General features: G+C 39.2%; 2 protein-coding genes across 3 annotated transcripts in view; one reads left to right on the top strand and one right to left on the bottom strand.

Annotated features, from left to right (window-relative positions):
• HEXB (hexosaminidase subunit beta) overlaps positions 1–11,387 on the top strand; it is a 27,066-nt gene extending 15,679 nt beyond the window's left edge. The window contains exons 6-14 of the mRNA XM_081945115.1: positions 1,331–1,432; positions 3,261–3,390; positions 4,660–4,831; positions 5,669–5,755; positions 6,341–6,413; positions 7,084–7,258; positions 7,991–8,081; positions 10,161–10,265; positions 11,249–11,387. Coding sequence (XP_081801241.1) covers positions 1,331–1,432; positions 3,261–3,390; positions 4,660–4,831; positions 5,669–5,755; positions 6,341–6,413; positions 7,084–7,258; positions 7,991–8,081; positions 10,161–10,265; positions 11,249–11,306 — 993 coding nt within the window. The 3' untranslated portion in view covers positions 11,307–11,387. The remainder of the gene's footprint in view (positions 1–1,330; positions 1,433–3,260; positions 3,391–4,659; positions 4,832–5,668; positions 5,756–6,340; positions 6,414–7,083; positions 7,259–7,990; positions 8,082–10,160; positions 10,266–11,248) is intronic.
• The window catches only part of GFM2 (GTP dependent ribosome recycling factor mitochondrial 2), a 26,108-nt gene continuing 14,486 nt past the window's right edge, over positions 10,487–22,108 (bottom strand). For both annotated transcript variants that reach the window (XM_081945108.1, XM_081945109.1), the window contains 10 exons: positions 20,830–20,978; positions 20,272–20,412; positions 20,067–20,166; positions 18,487–18,676; positions 17,504–17,580; positions 15,910–16,048; positions 15,608–15,793; positions 14,777–14,892; positions 14,208–14,390; positions 10,487–11,827 (listed from right to left, as the gene is read on the bottom strand). In XM_081945108.1, the coding sequence (XP_081801234.1) occupies positions 11,699–11,827; positions 14,208–14,390; positions 14,777–14,892; positions 15,608–15,793; positions 15,910–16,048; positions 17,504–17,580; positions 18,487–18,676; positions 20,067–20,166; positions 20,272–20,412; positions 20,830–20,978 (1,410 nt within the window). In that variant the 3' untranslated portion in view covers positions 10,487–11,698. The remainder of the gene's footprint in view (positions 11,828–14,207; positions 14,391–14,776; positions 14,893–15,607; positions 15,794–15,909; positions 16,049–17,503; positions 17,581–18,486; positions 18,677–20,066; positions 20,167–20,271; positions 20,413–20,829; positions 20,979–22,108) is intronic.

Raw genomic sequence — 22,108 nt, 5'->3', positions numbered from 1 at the left:
TCTTGTAAAATGTTATGTAGAATCAATGCTTTCTATTACTCAAGCCTCAAATGTATAGGTTGCATACATTTCCTTTCCCAGTCGAGTTTGATTCTTAATACTTGCCTGTGTATCTCAGATCTTCCAGAATGCACTTTCTATTGTATATAGTTGCTGAAAAACCAAGTTCTCACAGACCAAATGAAGTGGACTTGGCTGAGAAGAGAAAAACGTGCTTTCTTAAAGTTAGAGAAGAGGCTTCAACTTCCATGTTAAAATAGCTAATGTCACCCTTTTAGAATGCTAATAACGAAGCCTAAAATTCTGGGTAACATGAGCAAGATGTACCAGTAAAACCATTTTGCACATAACGGTCTGAAGGCAAAATCCAAGATCCATAGACGGGTTTTCATTCAGTGAAAGGATGACCTAGAAAACTGAAGAGAGAATAGCTGTTGGATTTTGGCAAAGAAAAAAGGCCAATGAAATGAGGCCATGGCATGAAACCGTTGGCTCCATACCGGTACACTCAATGTAAGAACAGATTTGACAGAATAATAAAATGCAAGAAAATGCCTATGAGAAAAGGGGAAATAGCAGAAGCTCTCTTCTCTTTCATTCAGAGTACAGGATGCAGAATGTGTTTAGTTACAGAAGGCAGGTTCTTTAGAACATTAGGAAGAACTTCATAGAATCTATTTAGACTTCTTCACTGAGCAGGGAGAAGCTACTGGCCTAAACAACTTCTTCCCATTAACCACTTGATTGGGTCAGTTTCCATTCATGACAAAACCACTTTTTAGGGCTTTACAGTAAAGCAGCAGGTTGTGGGTTAACTATACCTCAGGGGGAATGGCTTTCATTAAGAAGGAGACACTACTGAGACCCCTTTTCATGGTCCAACCAGGCAGCAATACCTAATCAGTGGGACCCACAACATACAGACAGGTACTCAGGTAATTTTGAGGAACACACTTAAGGCCTAAATTATACACTGTAAAGACATCTACATAGTCAATATATGCCTATGTATTTCGGCAACATTTGGAAAGCTCTGTGATAAATCCTTCTTTGGCAGCTATCTTATTTAGGTCATTATATTTTGCATCCTGTGACCACTTGTTGAAATAAGTTACATAAAATTCAATATCTTGTAAAACATTTACAGCATTTGTATGTAAAGCTTTCCTCCATTGAGTTCTCTTTAGGCCTAGAAATAATGTGGTAGTTATAGAAACAGTGATGAGATTGTTCTCATGGTAGAAATCACATTTTAAATTCCCACGTGTATAAATTAGTTTTTGGATGTAGAGTGTGTCACTAAAATGCCATCTTGTCTTTCCTATCACAGGATGCCATGGCCTTTAACAAGTTCAACGTCCTACATTGGCACATTGTAGACGATCCTTCCTTTCCTTATGAAAGTACCACTTTTCCAGATTTGAATGCCCAGGTAAGTAAGATCATATGAAATCTTGTGGCAAGTATTTAAAAAAATAAAATTCAGAGACCTATTTCTCACATATGTCAGTTATATTAGGGTCACCATATTGACTGGTAGTGATGGGCTAACATATCTGGACATTTCCAACCTGTGAAATGTGAAATAGTAATTCAGGGTAATGTTCCGACAGAGTAGAAGATTTGTAGTTAATTGAAGTGAAATGAAATGACATTATTTTAACCAGCATCAAATAACATAAAAATCCTAAAACTAAGATACAGATAAAGAATAATATAAAACAATCACAGTCAGCATACTTAAAACTTTCTTAGTTCAGGTACACCATTTTGAATATTTATGCTATTCACTAAACTTTCAGAGAAAGGACAATAACAAAATGTAATGATAAAGTTTATAGGTAGTCATCAGTTAACAATGGCAATTGAGACCAACCATGCATTAAATACATTTGCCATCTTGAATTGACAAAAGAAGGCAAGATTAAAAAAATCTAAACAACAACAGCAACAATGAAACAGACCAAAGAACTGATCACATAATGCCTTTTGGATTTAGAACTGCAGTTTACTTTGAATCTTATCTTTACACAGCAGTCTCTTCTAAATGTTGTTGCAAAGGTCTTCTCCCTGCCCTGCTATTGGACAGGTATCACAAAACTCCTATAACCTATCACCTGGTTCCTGGTTACAAAATGTGATTTTGCACTGTAGATTTTATTTGGCCTTAAGCCAATTTTTAATTTCTCCTTTTTTTAGTAATAATGCCAAGGCGGTCAAAAGATTACTATGTAGTGTTCAGTGTTCCTCTTAGCTAGTAAGGAACTCCGGGTGAACTTACAATGTTACCAAGTTCTGGGAATTGACATACGATGCTTCCTGAAGACTCAGTTACTCCTATATTTATTGCATTGTTTGTCATTCTTTTTGTATTTATCTGTTTGTGCTGTTTTGGTGGTTGTAACAGTTTTTTATTTGACCTGGGTTATGTCAATGGCAGAGCAGCAGATGTATTCCTATTGACACAATAGGCATAAAATAACTCTATAAAGAATACACAAAGCCATCTTCTTTCCTGCCTTTTTCAATTACCAACTTCACGTTTCATGGGCTAGATCTTCAGAGGCACAGCAAACAATTTCAGTTTTTCATCTATAAAAGTCATTTGCCAGTACCTCAATAGATGCATGGTCACTCAGCAAAATAATGCACAGAGAAGCAAGATTAATTTTCAAAGAGAATGATTCACATTTACTTAAGGTAAAGGTTCCCCTCGCACATATGTGCTAGTCATTCCCAAATCTAGGGGTGGTGCCCATCTCCGCTTCAAAGTCGAAGGGCCAGCGCTGTCTGAAGACATCTCCATGATCATGTGGCCAGCATGACTAAACACCGAAGGCACACGGAATGCTGTTATCTTCCCACCAAAGTGCGGGAGAAAAAACTATTTTTCTACTTGCACTTTTACATGCTTTCTAACTGCTAGGTTGGAAGAAACTGGGACAAGTAACAGGAGCTCACTCTGTTACCTGACACTAGGGATATGAACTGCCAACCTTTCTGATCGACAAGTTCAGCATCTTAGCCACTGAGCCACCACGTCCCACTTTTACTTAGCATTACTCAAAGTACTGATCATCAGTAAAAGGTACAAATGGTTTGTGCTTAATTTCATTAAAAAAATAACTTGTATCTGGATTATATCCTAGTGCTTGACTGTTGCAATATGACGTTGCTCCTAGATTTAACCATTCTTCTCACTTGCTGACATTTTCCTGGAGTATTGAGAAAAAAATGCTACCTCTTGTTTATTTCCACAGGGTGCTTATACTCCCAACCATGTTTATACTCCTGTGGATGTCCATAATGTCATAGAACATGCTCGGTTACGAGGGATTAGAGTTATTCCAGAGTTTGACACGCCAGGACATACCCAGTCTTGGAGAAAAGGTAAAATGTGTATCATTCTGAAAGGCGAATTGAAAATACTATATGCTTACAATAGGAATAAAAAAAAGAAAAAAGGAAGATTGATAGCTAAATACAAATACATATTTATTATTAAATATTATTTAAATTCAATTTGCATTGTTACATAATTCAGGTCTTGCCTGATTACATATAATTCAGATATGTTCAGATTTTAAATACAGTATCTTCTAATAAAGAGAGCAGGTTGGGTTTCAACTACTTTTATTTATCTTCTTACGTTTTATTGTACTTGAGATTTGGGCAGCATACACATTTAATAAATTGTGGTTGCACACTCAGACAGATTTTTAGACTGGATTGGACACTGCAGTATTAAGCTAGTCAGGATAATGGATCTGTGGACCTGTCAGGCAGCCCAGTCCCACACGCTCATCACTTCTGAAAACTGTTGGCATGTAATGCTTTTCCCTCTCATTTTGAAGAAGGAACACATATAAACTGTAGCATGAGCCATTAAATAAGATTAACATAGTTTTAAAAAGAAATATTCCTAATCATTCCCCCTTGCAAGTTCTAACAGGTTCTGGAGAATCGGTAGCAGAAATTTTGAGTAGTTCGGAGAACCGGCAAATACCACTTCTGGCTGGCCCCAAAATGGGGTGGGAATGGAGATTTTGCAATATCCTTCCCCCAGGAGTGGGGAGGGAATGGGGATTTTGCAGTATCCTTCCCCTGCCACGTCTACCAAGCCGTGTCCACAGAACCAGTAGGGAAAAAATTTGAATTTCACCCCTGGCCCTTACCCAATAAGAATATTAAATATCCAGCCTTATTGGTATAAGTCCCTATACTTAAATCAGTGCCCTGATTTACTGTTGCCTTTTCCCTGTCCTTAAAAAGGTATTACAACCCTCCAGCAACAAAATTCTAGAGGTTTAATAAGGTATTTCTATAATATATGTTTGTTTCTACTAATGTCAGTGATTATCATTAAGTGATTCAGAAAAATGAAAACAAATAGAATTCAGGACAAAAGTACTGAATAAATAGCTAAATCATATCATGTGAATACAAAAGTTTTAGGAGTCATTATTTTCCAAATCTGATACTTAGTCAGTAATCATATTCCACTTGAAAGGATTATGTTCTTGGCCATTACAAAGAAAAAAGCATTTATGTTCTTGGAAGCGCTTTTAAAAGGAACGCAAGAAATGCAAGTTCATGTAGAATAAAATAGTATACATCTTTTGTTTTATTTTTGTCTTTGTTTTATATACTGGGAAAAAGATATCCTCACACCCTGCTACAGTGGAAAACATCCAAGTGGCTCTTATGGACCTATAAACCCCATTTTGAATGCAACTTATGATTTTATGATGAAATTATTTGAAGAAGTTGGCACTGTATTTCCTGATGACTACATCCACTTAGGAGGAGATGAAGTGGACTTCAGTTGTTGGTATGGTGGAACATCACAACTAAACAGATACTAGCATTATACAATTCTCCAGACTTGATTAGGAAGAGGTATTGTAGAAAATCTAGTAGTTTAAGCGCAACATTTAACTGCGTCTCATTAATGTAGCCCTGTCAATATCCAGGATTACACAGCTACTGAAGGATATGACCCTAGAAATAGGCAGTAGCTTTAATGAGGTGGAGATGCTTTCCTGAATACAGCATATTTCAAAGTATTTCTTCCTAATAGAACCCAATATGTACAAGTTTACATTACCAAAATATTTAAGTGGATATAGAAAATCTATACACTCCTGTTAAAATGCCAGGTTTTTGAGATGTTAAAAAATCAAAGATAAATAACTTCAGAATATTTTCCACCTTTAATATAACACATAAGCTGTACAATTGAATTGAAAAACAAACTGAAATCTTTTTGGGTAGAATTAAAGAAACTTACAATTACATGGTTATTGTATCGTATAGGACAATTGCTTATGCATTGAATATCCTGATCTTAAGATTGCCATGCTAAAAAAGTAAAGGGACTTGTAGACGCTTTATGCTTACTAGACAATGACCCAAGCTAGCTTATGTCACAAGTCAGAGAAGGCATTCTTCACATCAGCATTATGTTGTTTAGATTCCCATTCCTGTATGATTAAAAAGAACAGAGTGCAAAATCCATTCTATTATTTTGCTACTTTAGTACTTTATTATAAGAAATGTAATTTGTTGCTTTTGTTTTTCTTTTTCTCTCTTCTTTCCTTCCTTTCTTCCATCCTTCCTTCTTCCTTCCTTCCTTCCTTCCTTCCTTCCTTCCTCTTTTCTTTCTTAGGAATTCCAACCCTGATGTAACTGAGTTCATGAAAAAGAAAGGATTTGGGTTCTGGTATTCTAAACTGGAATCCTACTATGTTGAAAAGTGAGTCTGTTCCTTTTTCATATTACTTTATGTACGTATTTGCAGCTTCTTTTATTGATTGCTTTAATCCCCTAAATTTTATTTATACTGCTGCTAGTAAAACTTCCTAAAGGCCAGTGGTAGGCTGGTTTCTTGCAGCTGAACATTGCAGGGATTGGAATGAAATACCTAACAATGTCACTGGAGTGGGTGTAAGTGACATTTTGAGAGCTTGAAAGGTACCTTTGTAATTTAGCAAAACAAGATGCTGCTGAAAACCAGCAGTTTACCTGCCTAATTTTAGTAAATGATATGGGATCCGTTATTGGCTGTGGCCGGGAACTTTTTTTATTATTATTCTCCTTCTTGTTGTCCATTTTCTATCCTGGAAGAGATGGAGAAGATGGGGTTGGAGTGTAACTTGAGATAAGTGTCTGTAAATATTTGGAAAGTTCAAAAGCAATTTTGCAGGCAATTTTTAATCTTCTGTTATACCCAGTTATTAGAAGTTGCTGGATGGTCTGTTCTTGGCTTAAAATTGTATGTTTGAGAGGGAAATAAACAATTGAATGTGTGTCAAATACGAGTGCCTTGTTTTGCACCTAGAATCCTGGAAATAGTGACTTCTCTTAACAAGAAATCCATAATATGGCAGGAAGTATTTGATGATGGAGCAAAGGTAAGGTCTGAGAAATTATGTGAACTGTTCCATCATAATTTTGAGAGTAGTTCTCATCTGCAAAAATACACCAGATGTAGTATGTAGAACTAAATATCCCTTTTATTGATTTATAAAACCAAGAAAGGTTTAACAGGTGTAAAAATGAGTAACACCAGGCCAATTGCTGCTTCTGTCCAAGGTTCAGAAAAACCAGCCTTCAAAATATTATAATCCAGACTTTTCCAACCTCGTACCATCCAAATGTATTAGGACTACGATTCTTATAGAATTGTACTGTACTGTATTGTAGTGTAAAATAAAATTAAGGGATAATTGTTATGGGTTCTGAGGAAAAGATGGGCTATAAATACATTGTCTTTTAGAATTGCTCAAACACCATGCTATGGTGGAATGAATCATATTCATGCTGGTCTAAAAAAAACAAAAACATCCTAGAACTGAGGAGAAACTTCCTGACAGTTAGAACAATTAATCAGTGGAACAGCTTGTCTCCAGAAGTTGTGAATGCCCCAACACTGGAAGTCTTTAAGAAGATGTTGGATAGCCATTTGTCTGAAACGGTATAAGATTTCCTGCCTAGGCAGGGGGTTGGACTAGAAGACCTCCAAGGTCCCTTCCAACTCTGCTATTGTATTGTATTGTATCCTATAATTTCCTGTCTTTTCAGTTGCAGCCAGACACAATAGTTGAAGTGTGGAAGAAATTTTTGTATCAACTTGAATTAGCAAGAGTAACAAAACAAGGGCATCAGGCAATCCTTGCTGCACCTTGGTACCTAGACCTCATCAGTTATGGCGAGGACTGGAAGAGCTACTACGGTGTTGAACCACTGGACTTTGCTGGTTTGTCAATAGCTTGCGTTTGCTTTTTTTCTGTGGGAGTTGGGCATTTTTTAATACAGTATATTTGGATTCCAGTGCGTTGATTGGCATATTCCCTAGTGCTCAAATTCATGTATTTTCTTACGCTAGATTACAGGAAAGTTTCCTTTTTGTTTCTTGCGTGAAGGTTACAATTTTTGTAACCTAAGAAAAAAATAGAGGTCAAGTAGTCCTTGACTTACAACCACAATTGAACCCCAAATTTCTGTTGCTAAGTGGAACAGTTATGTGAGTTTTGCCCCATTTTACAATCTTTCTTGCCAGTTGAGTGAATCACTGCGGTTAAATTAGTTAAGTGAATCTAGCGAATCTAGAGTTAGTTAAGTGATATCTATTGACTTTGCTTGTCAGGAGGTTGCAAAAGGAGAGCATATGACACGCAACCATCATAAATACAACCAGTTGCCAAACATCCAAATTTTGATCATGTGAACATGGAAATGCTGCAATGGCCATGTGAAAAATGGTCCGAAGTCACTTTTTTCAGTGATGTACTTTGAAATCGCTAAATTAAATATTGTAAGTCGAGGACTACCTGTATATGAGCCCATCACATTCCATGGTCTGTGTAATCATACTGTTCAGCTTAAATAACACTGGTTTAATTTACATTAAGATTGCATTTTAAACATTCTTTTCAATGGCAAACAGGAAATGAACAAATGCTTTTTTTTTTAACCCCTTTAAACACAGGAAGCAAATCACAGAAGGAGCTGGTGCTTGGTGGCGAGGCTTGTCTTTGGGGAGAATATGTGGATGCAACTAATCTTACACCGAGACTTTGGTACACCTCATCACTTACTTAGCTTGCTTCTCCTTTCATAAATTTAAGCATGTAATCTTTTTTCTTTCTGCTTTAAAATAGAAATTTAAAACGTGCGTATATACTTTCCTCGCATCAGAGGATTGCAAATCTCTATTTTCTGCTTGTTTCTTCTCCTCCTCTTCCTCCTCCTCATTAATATACAGGTGGCTCTCAACTTAGAATCGTTTGTTTATTAACCGTTCAATGTTACAGGGGCACTGAAAAAAGCAACTTAAAGCTGTTCTCACACATACTACTCTTGTAGCATCCCCACAGATATGTGTTCAAAATTTAGCTGTTTGGCAACCAACATATTTTTATGATAGTCGCAATGTCCCTTTGCCCGTGGCCTAGAATGTTGAAGTTTGGAGCAGGGAAAATATAACCAACATTTCAGGTTCTTATAAAACACTTTTTTCAACATCATTGTCATATGTGCTCACCATTTGAAAGCTTCCAACAGGCAGTCAATAGGGGAAGCCAACTCACTTATTGACTGTGTGTGACTGCGGTTTTAACAACTGCAGCGATTCTCCTAGCCGTGGCGAAAAACGACATAAACGCTACTTTCCCTGTTTTGGAATGTATCTTTACTTCCAGACTTGGATCCTCACACTGCAGACAAAAACAGTCGTAACGACTGTCTTGCTTAGCCACATAAATTCTGGTCCTAAGTCGAGGATTACCTGTATTTGCCCTTACAGGAAGCACTAATGAGCTCAAGATAGGTTGCTTTTATAGATGGGAGACATTACAGAATCAGAGGCAAATCTGCCTAACTTCTTTTATACAAAAAGGCATAGTTCTGACCAGTTTATGGATTATATACTGAATTTATTATTCTCCAGCATCATCCAGAACAGGCATGTCAAACACATGGCCCAAGGGCTGGGTACAGCCCGTGCAGCCCGCGCCCACCCTTGCTCCATAAGGGCAAAAACAATCCCGATACATCACGATGTGGCCTGCGATGCGATTAAGTTTGACACCCCTGATCCAGAGCATTAAATCAGCTTCATGGTACCATTCTATCACAGGGAACATTAAAATTGTTTTTGTAAATGTAAGGTTGACCTTGTAACAAAATATATTTGTTGTTAATTGCGAAGTCCTGTCTGACCCATCGTGACCCCATGGACAACGTTCTTCCAGGCCTTCCTGTCCTCTACCATCCTCTGGACTCCATTTAAGCTCATGTCTACTGCTTCATGACTTCATCCAGCCACCTCATTCTCTCTCCCTTTCTTCTTTTGCCCTCAATCTTTTCCAGCTTTAGGCTCTTCTTATTTCTCATTAGGTGGCCAAAGTATTTGAGTTTCATCTTCAGGATCTGGCCTTCTAAAAAAAAATCAGGGTTGATCTCCTCTAGGACTGACTGGTTTGATCACCTTGCAGTCCAAGGGACTCACAGGAGTCTTCTCCAGCATCATAGTTCAAAGGCCTCAATTCTTTGGTGCTCAGCCTTTCTTACGGTCCAATGTTCAAAGCCATACATTGCAACTGGGAAAACCATAGCCTTGACTATATACACTTTTGTTGGCAGGGTCATGTCTCTGCTTTTTAGTATGCTGTCTAGATTTGCCATAGCTTCCCTCCCCAGGAGCAAGCGTCTTTTAATTTCTTGGCTGCAGTCCCCATCTGCAGTGATCTTGGAACCCAGGAAAATAAAACCTGTCACTACCAGAACACTACCTAGCACTACCTAGAACAAAATATATACAGAATCTAAAACTTTATTCTGCCAATGCCTATTTTCCTAATTTAAACCGGACTCATATAAAATAACCTAGGCATGACTATATTCTGAAAGTGATATTGAACTTTCATTCAACTTTCATTAACTCAAAAGCCAGAGTAACATTTTTATAATGCTGTATCTGAAATCTTGTAATTCAATTTGGCTAAGCAAAAGGTAGAGACATTCCATTTTGAGAGCAAGCGGGTAAAAGCTTTTAAATGCTGCAGATACTGTCCTATTCTTTTTAAACAAATACTAACCATTTGATTTTTTTTAAAAAAAAATATTTAAATAAAATTGCATTGGCCTTGTAATTCCAGGCCACGGGCAAGTGCTGTTGGTGAAAGACTTTGGAGCAGCGAAAATGTAACCAATATTTCAGATGCTTCTAAAAGACTGACTCAACATCGTTGTCGCATGCTTAGGTAAGATACAGATATTCTAAGATTCTATAGTTTAATAAAGAAGTAGAGTGCTATCAAAGTTTCTTATAAATTTCTTGTATCTCTTCTGTTACTAAATGAGTGTATTGTAACACCGTCCTTTTTCACTGAACAAAAAGGTAAGATTTTAGCATAATGTAGGTAGCTCGAAGCTTGGAAGGCTGGATATGGCTCTATAAAGCTCCACAAGATTTGCAAAGATATGGGAATGTATAAATGCACATTTAATTATGTTACATTATGTCAAATTTAATTCAACCAAATTCAAGTTTTGTTATGTCCTCCACATACGTCTGTTCAAATGGATAGGTGTAGCTTGATATTTACATTTTCCTGAGAAAACAATCTATGGAGCTTTAAATGCATATTTTCATTCTTTGCATTAGATTTATGGAAGTATAAGAGTATAATTTGGTGCGGATAAGCTTCAGAATTTCACAACAGTCATATCTGTAAAATACATATTTTTTGTATTTTATAGCTATACTTAATAGTTTGTATTAATTAAGGTATGCAGAAAGGCCTTTTAAAAAAATAATTATATATTTCTGACCTTGTGTTCTTTCTTAATGCTGGAAAAAATTATTTTGTTTAAAAACTTGATTTTATCAGTTGAAAAATCTGTCCAATATTTCATGGTTTTTAACTTAATTATGAACGGCTCAGAAGTGTTTTTTATAAAACAATGCAAGCACACATATGCACTTTTTAACTTGTCCTTCCTCAGCTATTTGCCTTTTTAAAAACAAAAAAAACAAAAAAACAAAAATAGTATTAGACCTTGCCATGAAATTGAAGTTATGTAAATGATAAGAAGAGATTTTGTTTTAATGTTAAAAAAAAATAGATTTTAGTCTTGGAACCATCTCTAAATCCTTCCTTAGCTCTTTAAATTGTACAATACAATACTCTCCTTTTACAGTACTTCCTGGCCACAGATTAATCCCCTTTTCTCTTCTCTACAGGCGTGGAATTGCAGCACAGCCTTTGTTTGTTGGATCCTGCAATCATGACTTCCTCTGATTAGGGATCGTAGCAAAAGTGCCTATTCTTCATTTTAATATGAGACCTATGTATCGGTGTGAACTATATAGGAAAAGAGATATGTACAACAGCAGAACGCTATAAAACCTACTACATAACCATTCAGACCAGAAATATACTAGTGCATATGTTGTATATAACAATATAACAGTTCAGGAAAAAGGCAGTTGTAGTCCTTCAGTGGAATAACTGTTAACAGTCACAAAACCTCAATTTTTCTGAAGATGAATTATAATTTACATCTTATAGTTTCTATTGACATATAAACAGGCTGCAGCAGCAATATAGACTTTTGATCATTGTAATTGCAACATAAAACTGGTTTCCTAACATAGGATTAAAACATAGGATGTCAGTAGTACTCCATGACATCATGCCAAACCAGTCCTCTTATTAAGCAAAGCATTTTGTTCATAAAGGCTCATTCGGTGGTAGTTTGCCAATTCCAGTGTAAATGTAGCAGTCCCAGATGTCAAGGAACGTAAAACAGTTGAGTAGCCCTGAGGGGGGAAAGATGTGTTACAAAAGATTATAAGATGAAGCTTTTTCAAAGACATAAAAATAAAAATTTTACATACAATTGAAATACTTTTTGATTGCTACCGGTAGAAAAGCGGTATTTCAATAACACAATACAGTGTTATTTTGTCTGCAATTTCAAGTTTACACTTGTTTAATTGTGAGGCTGCAAACATTTTCATCAAATGCTTCTGCAAGTGAAATTGATATGAAATGAGACTGCTTTATATACTAAGGGCGTGTGATTTAACTATATTTCCCTGGAGATTTTTTATCATACTCAATATTGTTAGCCCAGTAGAGAAAAGACAGCACTAACTGAACTATTTGATACCATAGCATAGAAAATGGGCCAGACAGTATAATACTCTAGCACAGGGGTATCAAACTCGCAACGTCACGGTGCTGTCACCTGATATATTGTGACATTTTTGCCCTTCGCGGAGCTGGGGGTGTGTGGCCTGCACGTTATGCATCCGGCCTCCAGTTTGACACCCCTGCTCTAGCATGTGAGCTATACAGCCCAAGGAGGATGCCAGCCTAGATTAATTTAATCTGAGACAAACTGTTCTAGGTCAAGTTCTTCCATTAAAAAAAAAATAATCTTTCCACTCAAGAATCACTATAAAGCAGAACTGCTCTTTTTAAGATTAAATGTTACGGTAGAGAAGTTTCCACCACTTCCTCAAAATGTTCAGATAACAAATAGATGGAATAAGCTTGAAGTCTCATTTCTAAAAAGGAGTTAAAGAAACAGCTTGCTTCGAAGCTGAAATGCCCTCACTTGTGGTGGTTTCTTATGGCCGAAAGGATGATGCTCAAAACAGCCAAGTTGTTTTTGGAGGATTTTTGAAATAGCTAATGAATGCCATTATGTGGTTGTGTCTTTAAGTAAGTTCAAATAATTGTAGTCGAATGAGAATTGTGGTACATTGATAGTAAGATATACGAAGATTTTTGATTTAAAGTGCATAATCTAATATGAACTATGAGTAATGATTGTGGAAGAAATGCACGAAAGTTATCTGTAACTAATCGACACGCTTTCTACAAGATGTAATGAAGGATGATTCTTTTTTTGTGTTTTTGTTTAATTACAATAAAAATAAATAAAAACAACAACAACAGCCAAGTTGTTTTGAGGCTGGAGCAAAAGAGAATGCTTTGTTCTGACTTTGAGATCTAGCAATTACTATTTCAAAGAAAAAAAAACATGCTTATTTATTTACATGGTAAATTTATATATCAGAATTTCATCGCCAATTGCGTTCTGGTGAAATAGAAACGGGAAAGAGACCTTGAGGTCATCTACACAAGACCCGCAAAGATGTTCCGAAGGGAACACCACTGTGTCTATGCCACTGGCATCCAGCCAAGGAAACTCAAAGCTGTGGTTGCTGCCAGAATCTGCTGGCAAGCCCTGGGCTACAAAGCCCACACCAGCTTTGAAAACAGGCACTGCCAAAAACAGCGAATGGCATCACAGATCAATACTGACAGATATTGTAACAATAAAACTTTCAATTGTGCTAGACTTTGCGCATCTGGACTGGGTCTGCAGAGCCCCCTCTCTGTTCACAGATGAATTGCACAACAGCATGTATTCTTTGAACCCAAAATGCTATTCTCTATAACTGCTTCTTTCATGTAGTGTCTCTGAGCAGCACAGAAAGTTAAAAACATAAAAGAATCCAGCAAAAACAACAAAAATCATTAAAAACACATCAGACGGGTAAAATGGGATTGGGAAAGGCAGTCCTTCAAAATAATCTGACCCCAAGCTATGTAGGGCTTTAGGAGTCCTTACCAGCACTTTAAACTGAACCTAGAATCAAACGGGTAACCAATGAAACTCACGGAGCAGAGGTGTGACATATCCTAATCTAGTGCAAATAACTCCCTACACCACCACAAATGCACCACCTGAAGTTTCTGGATGCTCTTCAAGAGCCGACCCAGACACTATGTGTTGCAGTAATTCATGCAGGAGGTTTTCGGGGTATGAGTAATTGAACATAGGGCCTTCTGTCTAGGAATGGATGCAACTGGCACACAGTCCAAAATTCTGCTAAGGCCTATGACCACCACCTGCTCATCAAACAGTCATGAGTCTAGAAAGATCTCACCCAAACAGCACACCAGGTAAGTCTGGGGCAGCACCAGCCCATCAAGAACTAAAGTTAGTAAATTCACAGATCCAGTAGCTCACTTAATAAATTTCTCGCTTAACCACACAACATTTGGGTTCAACTGTGGCCCTGGGTTGAGGACTACCTGTACTCAATTTTTCAGGTTTGTTGTAAAGTACTCCACAGTATCCAAAACATGCAACTTTAGTTTCCTGCCAATTATAGCACATACCATCATTTCTGCGAGGGGAACAGCTGCAATCACAACCTGGTTATCTAGGCGACCTTGAATATCATTTATGTTGCCTCTCCTCTGTGCAAGATCAGCAACTACTACACCAACATAGTTTCCAGGCACGGTCACTTCCAATTTCATGACAGGTTCCAGGAGTTTTTTATCTGCATTCTTCAAAGCCTAAGAAACAAAATTACAAGACAAATCTTCCATCCAAACCTCAATCTACTTAATACAGTATTAATTTGTATCAGAAGATCAGGCTGAAACGAAGGCTATACTTATAATGTATGAATCCAAAAATTAGAAAATTTCATATAAACAAATTATGAACAATAACAGAAATTAAAAATACGTGATTAATGAAATGCCATTTTCCAAAATTCCCATGCAGCTTACAAAACATTTTAATTTAAAACAGCAACTTAAAACAGAAAATATGCATCTTCACCATGATCCCGGTCTCACCACTTCTGAACGTTGGAAAATAAATATCGTAAACGACAAAGAGAACTACAGAAGGTCAAAAAAAAATTGCTACTTGGCCTGGATAAGATTATTTATACCTTTTGCAGGCAACGAGATGCACATGCAGAAACCATAGTTAGTGATGTATCAGCATTTGTATCTACTGCCCGGACAGTGACTGCCACATCTTGAACAGGATAGCCCATAAGTGGTCCTACAAAATGAAGTACCAGTAACAATTTTACATTGAATCAACCATATAGATGACAATCCAACCTGTTCCGATGGCATCATCCTGTTTCTTTTCAAAGGTACTTTGCAGATTGCAGAGTAAACATACAATACAATACAATACAATACAATACAATACAATACAATAGTAGAGTTGGAAGGGACCTTGGAGGTCTTCTAGTCCAACCCCCTGCCTAGGCAGGAAACCCTATACCGTTTCAGACAAATGGCTATCTAACATCTTCTTAAAGACTTCCAGTGTTGGGGCATTCACAACTTCTGGAGGCAACCTGTTCCACTGATTAATTGTTCTAACTGTCAGGAAATTTCTCCTCAAGTCTAAGTTGCTTCTCTCCTTGATTAGTTTCCACCCATTGCTTCTTGTTCTACCCTCAGGTGCCTTGGAGAATAGTTTGACACCCTCTTCTTTTTGGCAACCCCTGAGATATTGGAACAATGCTCAAGGCCACATCTCAAGGCCAGTCACTTTACTAATAAAAACAAACAGTGAAAAGCTGCAACTATTCTCTCTAGCACTTTCGTTCATTTGCATCTTCAGCTAAAAAAAGGAAAGGAGGACAGATGCTAATTTCTACCTGACAGCCTTGCTCTTTTGTAGGCAACAAAGTCTCTACTTCTTCAAAAAAATTCCAATATACGGTAATACTTTCAAGACAGTTGCTGAAATAACTCTTCACCTTGAAGGTATGAGGTTGAAATTCCATTTTCTATAGCTTCACGAAGGTCAGGATCAAGTAAGTCGTTGATACTTTCAGCATACTCAATGACTGGTGCTGTTGCTGGCATCTCTCCCTCCCATGGCTTAACTCCCAACTCAACTGTCACTCGGTGTCGCTTCTCTCCTATTGTCCTGTCCAATGTATCTGTAATGAAGTCAAGTAACATATCAAGCACGAAGTTCAAGTCATCTAATTAGAATAGTATTTACTAGCCACCAGTTTTAAGTCCTTCATTTGCAGTTCTATGACATTTAATGTACCTGCAGCTTCAACTGAATTTTGGATTGTTTCTCGATAAGCAACCTGAAGAGGTCCAAGGTAAGTCTCCAGTTTGTATTCACGTTTGATTCGGTCATGAATGATGTCAATGTGTAGTTCTCCCATGCCACAAAGAATTGTCTAGCAAAAATATTCATAAAAGTAGTACCATCAAAGCATGGCATATACTGTTTACTTTTCAAAGTGGTTTTAAAACCAGGCAGACGAGAGAGGAGTGCAATACAGACAGCGAAATGCATTTGGCAGTGATTTTGAGCTAAACAGTCTCTATCCATTTTTCATAGATTTCCTTCTTTCACAGGAGATTTTCTGGAAATAATTACAGCTGCAATGGGAAAATAAGTTGGGAACCTCCTTCTCCCCATCCAGTTACATAAGCCAATATGGATACCAGTATAAATACGAACAATGAGTTATAAATGTTAGAATGGGCAAGGAAACTTTGCAGCTAGAGATGAAACTTTTGCTCCTTCCAAAGTCTGCAGGAAATGCAAATGTTAGATAGCGATGTCAGAGAGTCTTCCAGCAGCCGGCCCACCATAGAGAGCACTCCTAGAGTGGCCGATGCTGGAAGACTCGGCCCCGAGTTTTGGAGTTTGGAAGTTATGCTTGGAGCGGGGCGGCGGCAGCAGGCAGCAGCGGCGGCGGCCTGGGAGAGCTGCGCAAGGGCTTGGTGAGGCTGCGGGCGGAACAGGCGCTCACGCAACCCCCTTCTCCAGCTGGGCAGAGCTCCATACACTGACCTAGGGGGTATCCTGAATGTGCCAAGCTGCGGGAGCTGGGGGGGCGGGCAGAGCACCACATGGCTTGGCACCTTAGGGATACCCCCTAGGTCAGTGAATGGCGCTCTTCCCGGCTGGAGAGGGGATTTGCCGGGCGGCTGCTCGTGAGCATGGTTACTCCATGTCTGCTTCGCCTCTGAGGCTGTGCCCGGCTCTTCGGGAGCCAGTTCACAAGGGAGCAGCCGCCCGGCAACTCTCCCCTCTGGCCAGGCAGAACGCCACTCCCCAACCTAGCGATATCCCGAAGCCGGCAAGCAACGCGAGCGCTCCCCCCCCCGCTCCTGCGACTTGGTGCTTTCGGGATAACGCTAGGTCGGCGAACGGTGCTCTGCCTGGCCAGAGGGGGGGGGTTGTCCAGAGGGTTTATTTTCGGAGGTGGGCTTATATTTTTGCCCACGTGAAAAATGTGGCAAGGCTTTAGTTTCGGGACAGGTTGTATTTTCGGGGAAACACGGTAGTGCCACCATAAAAAGGGAGTAGGGGGCCAAACACAAGATTCATCCTTCACTGCCTTAGAGCATAGCAGTAAGTTTAATAATAATACCGTGTTTCTCCTAAAATAAGACAGGGTCTTATTTTCTTTTGACACCCCCCCCCCAATAAGTACTTGGCCTTATTTTTGGGGAGATCTTATTATTTTTGAGGTGCAAGCATGGTCACCTCATGGCTGCTGCTATGTTGCAATATTTTGGGGGGAGGGCTTATTTTTGCGCATGCGCTCAAAAGCCTGATTGGGCTTATTATCTAGGGAGGTCTTATTTTCAGGGAAACAAGGTAACATTGTTAACCTTACCTGCCCCGTATTGGCATCAATCTTAACTTTCAGACTTGGATCCTCACGCTGCAGACAAATCAATGCTTGATCTAGATCTGGAGCAAATAATTGATTAGAATAGGTACAGAGAACATAACTGTGGTCCTCTTCTTCTGTACTACAGTTTCCCAGGGCCTTAGCAAGGGTCACCGGTGAGGAATCCTGGCATGCAGTTCTACAGCACTATAGTGGAACGGACTCTTGTGCCCTCGGGGAGAATGATAGCAGTAAGAAGAGACAACTCTCAAGAAAAGATGTGATATTACCCATAAGTTATTCAACTCTTCCAAAGTTAATGCAGCAGCATGCTAGACCGGGGTTTCCTAGCCAGACCAATAATTAATAATTTTAATTCTATTCTTTTAAAATATTCTGATTTCCAAACTGCAGGCCAAAAGCTGCATGCAAGGGAAGACAATGTTTCAAAATTTAAGGGACTGAAAAGCAGGCCAGGGAGAAAAAGCTACATTAGGCTTATTCTTCCATTGTTTCTCTCTCTTCTCTTTTTAAAGACCATAAAGCTGTTCTGTCAATCATCACTTAAAAAATGGTGTCTTAAGATTTTTATTCCTCCTTGCCCCTTTTTCTTTTTCATCAGGAAAAAATAAGGGACTCTCACACTCCTGATCTTCATCTCCTCATCTCCTGGTTCCCAAAAGTCTTTCGACCAACACAGACTGTTGCTGACTACGATCACCTCGGATGTGCAATGCGAGTACAGTGACCTTTGGATATTTATCCTAAAATCTGAATTAATGACTTTAACCTGCTAAGCTAGAGACCCATAACAGGATCGTATTCCTTCTCAAATTATCTCACAATTGGGGACATGGTCTAGATAAGAATACTAGTCAACTGTAATATATTTTTGTGCCTATTAATAAACAACAAATCATCCCATTTCTTTAGGGCCATGGATAGGCTACAAGCACAACTCTCCTATTTCAGAAACTGAATTGTACCTGGTTGTTTGGCCATGGAAGGTGGCTCTATGGTACAAAAGAAGACTGGCTCTGGAATCTCAATGCCAGCTAACAGGAGGTTCTGTACTTCTTTAGCTTGACCATGTGCTGATTCCACATTTCTTCCAGCTCGACGAGCTGCAGCCACTGCAGACGCTTTTGAAGTAACAATGGTGTCGCCAGTGGCACTCTAATGCAAGCCAAATAACAAAATACATGGTGAATGGCCAGCACACAATTGGTTTCCATCATTAAAAAACATTGGATGTTAATTGGCTGTCCAACATTGTTTTTTTCCCAATTAAAGGACAAGCACATCCAATCCTTTGTTTTGCAGCTACAATAATTATTTTTTAGACAATAAAAGCACTTCTTAAAAAAATGGAAGAAAAATTTTGTGAAGATTTCCACGTATTATTCCTCTCTAGAAAAATAAATGTCGAATGCTCTTCCATGTATGGTTAGACATTTTCTATAGCCTCAAAAGAATATATGCCAAAGAATATGGGCGCTGCAGTCTCCATACATTTGAAGGGCATCACATTCAGGAAATCTTGATTAGACTATTTTGCAAGGTTAAAGGTGAAGGTAAAGGTTCCCTTCGCACATATGTGCTAGTTGTTCCCGACTCTAGGGGGCGGTGCTCATCTCTGTTTCAAAGCCGAAGAGCCAGCGTTGTCCGAAGACGTCTCCGTGGTCACCTGGCCGGCATGATTAACCACCGAAAGCGCATGGAACACTGTTACCTTCCCACCAAAGGTGGTTCCTGTTTTTCTACTTGCATTTTTACATGCTTTAGAACTGCTAGGTTGGCAGAAGCTGGGACAAGTAATGGGAGCTCACTCCATTATGCGGCGCTAGGGATTCAAACCACTGGACTGCTGACCTTTCTGATCGACAAGCTCAGTGTCTTAGCCACTGAGCCACCGCGTCCTAAGGTTGCAAGGTTATCTATGAGAAAACTTAAATCAGCAAATTGGTCAGAAAGTCTAGTTGCCTCTTGAAAAGCACCTTTGAGACAACCATGACCTGGATGACTGAGAATCTCCAGACATTTAAATCAGCAAATTGATTTTGATTCCATAAACCAGTGATGGCGAACCTTTTTTGGCTCGCATGCCACAAGTGGGGGGAGCGCAGGGGGGTCGTGTGTGGGCGTGCCGCACCCATAATGTAACGCGCAACCCCCCCAGTGCGCATGCGCGCACAACACACAACCCCCCCCCCCCATTTTGACTTCCGGGTTGCTCGGAGGGTCGTTTTAAGCATTCCGAAGGCTTCAGGGACCGTCCGGAGGCTTCCCTGACGCCTCCGGAGGGGGGCTCTTTTCGCCCTCCCCTGGCTCCTATAAAGCCTCTGGAGCCTGGGGAAGGCGAAAAATAGCTTTTAAAAAGGTGAACTCAGCATGCGCGCGCTGGCCAGCTGACAGGGCAGCTCCTCGCGTGCCCTGACAAATGGCTCCGCGTGCCACAGGTTTGCCATCACTGTCATAAACTAATCATGATGCAGGATTTTTTTTGTTTACCAAATACAAAGTTTGAGAGATCACAGGAGGGTTTGGTTTTGGTTTTTTTTTTTACCTGTTTCAACCCCACAGTCAGGGCAATGTTGCCAGCGGTTAGTGAAGAGATTTCTATTTGCTGGTCAGCAAAAGGCAGGAGCAAGCGGCTCATTCTCTCTCTGCAACAGTTGACTCGGGTTAGGCTTCAGTCCCCTCCGAGATACCCATTTATTTAAGCTCATTCGCCTTTTCCCACCACCCACCCTTTTTTTAAAAAAACTCACGTGCACTTTTTGTTAATATTATAAACTGCCGATTGAGGCTTCATCGTGCCAGAGTAAATGCGCAGAAAAACCAAGGGTCCACGCTGTTTGTCGTGAAGAACTTTAAATGCCAAAGCACATAGATCGTCTTTATATGCTGGCCTGGAGAAATCAATTAAATCAATCAATACGTAAACCAGCCAGCCCACCTATTCATCCTAGAAATCATGACATGAAAAAAATACTTAGCGTCTATCAGCAGATTCATTCACTGAAAGCACCGTAATTACTGATAACTGAGTGGTTTCCGCTGCATTCGAAGACATGTTATTTGTATTTCCTTAATCACCCTGAAATACTAAGTGGGGAGATCTTTGCATAGATTAGGCTTCCTGGAATCCTTGGCTGTGTTTGTCTCTTGCAGATTAACAGTACATTATGTTTGTAGCATGCTTTCCAGATTCCTGATTCTCCAAAATTCAGTTTACTTGCCCACCCCATAAGGTATTAAATTTTCTTTGCTGTACAAATTTTGCTTCCTTTTGATCAAATGAAGTTACATCTTTACTCCATACTCACAAGAAATCATAACTGCGTTCATCTGGCGCAGGCAAATACTTGGTGATCGCATCTAACAAGGGCTGAACACCCTTATTTTTCAATGCACTTCCGCAAAACACAGGCACTGCTTTATGAGCCAGGGTTACTCTTCGTATTGCAGCCTGTAGCTGTAGAAAATCGAGGAGGCACAATTATTTTAAACAAATGCATACTTGCAATTCAATGCAATATGAAAAACATGTGGCTGGATACACTGATTGACTCAAAAAGTTAACAACAAATCAAAGTAAGTGCAATTGCAAGTGGGCATCGGCCTATTCCACTTCTTAGATACATTGATTGGTTTTTGCTTGGCATTACTGTTTGTTATTATTTGAATTTATATGTATTGTGTTCATGGACACTCGAAACAGCTTGATAAAATTATATGGCATTTATTAGAGTCACTGAACCTTTTTCCTAGACTAATTACTTCTCAAGCTGTCAGCTTAACAGTAATATCAGCTGCTAGGAAATGAATGGCTCAGTTGCCAGCCGCAGAGGCAGCAGGAATAAAACTAGCAGCACAATGGTTTCTCAGCTGGTTTGTTTGTTATATAAGAAGTGGAAACTATGATTTAAAAGTGACTCTGATCATTTTTAAACAAGTCAGCAACAAAATTACAAGTTGGCTTTTCCCCCCAGAGTTATTCTGAACTAACTTTTGTGGAAAGTGACACTAAACTCACAATTATCCTCTTCCACATTCAGACATATGGGGTCACTGCATCTCTCCTTCCAAATCTCCCCCGTGTGCATAAAGATGCAAACCATCAAGCGCTTCATGAAATGTGAAAAATATCCCAAGAGGATAACAGAAATACATTTTGCAACGAAGACCACCACAGAATGAGTCCAGTTCAAGAAAAGACCCTTTTTTGTGAACTCAGCTAGAAGTGCTTCATACTTAATGTCACATACATACCCTTTACACCAGCGGTGTCAAGCTGGCATGCAGGCCGTGCCCACTCCAGCTCCGCGAAGGGAAAAATGTTGCAATGTATCATGTGACGGCAACGTGATATGGTGAGTTTGATACCCATGCTTTACACCAGGGGTGTTCGAACTTGGCAACTTTAAGACTTGTGGACTTCAACTCCCAGAATTCCCCAGCCAGCCTTAAAATAACTGACTATGGTAGTTGTTAACAACCTTTGTACCACTCCTCTAGCAAGTCTAACCAGCTCCCAAACCGCTTGTGAATCTCTCAGTCTGTTCAAATGGGAGTCCCTTTTTGGGAGAGGGGCGGTCTAAAAAT

This window comes from Natrix helvetica (genome assembly GCF_964273705.1).
Source record: "Natrix helvetica genome assembly, chromosome: 2".
NCBI lineage: Eukaryota > Metazoa > Chordata > Lepidosauria > Squamata > Natricidae > Natrix > Natrix helvetica.
This window is presented reverse-complemented; position numbering and strand designations above follow the sequence as displayed.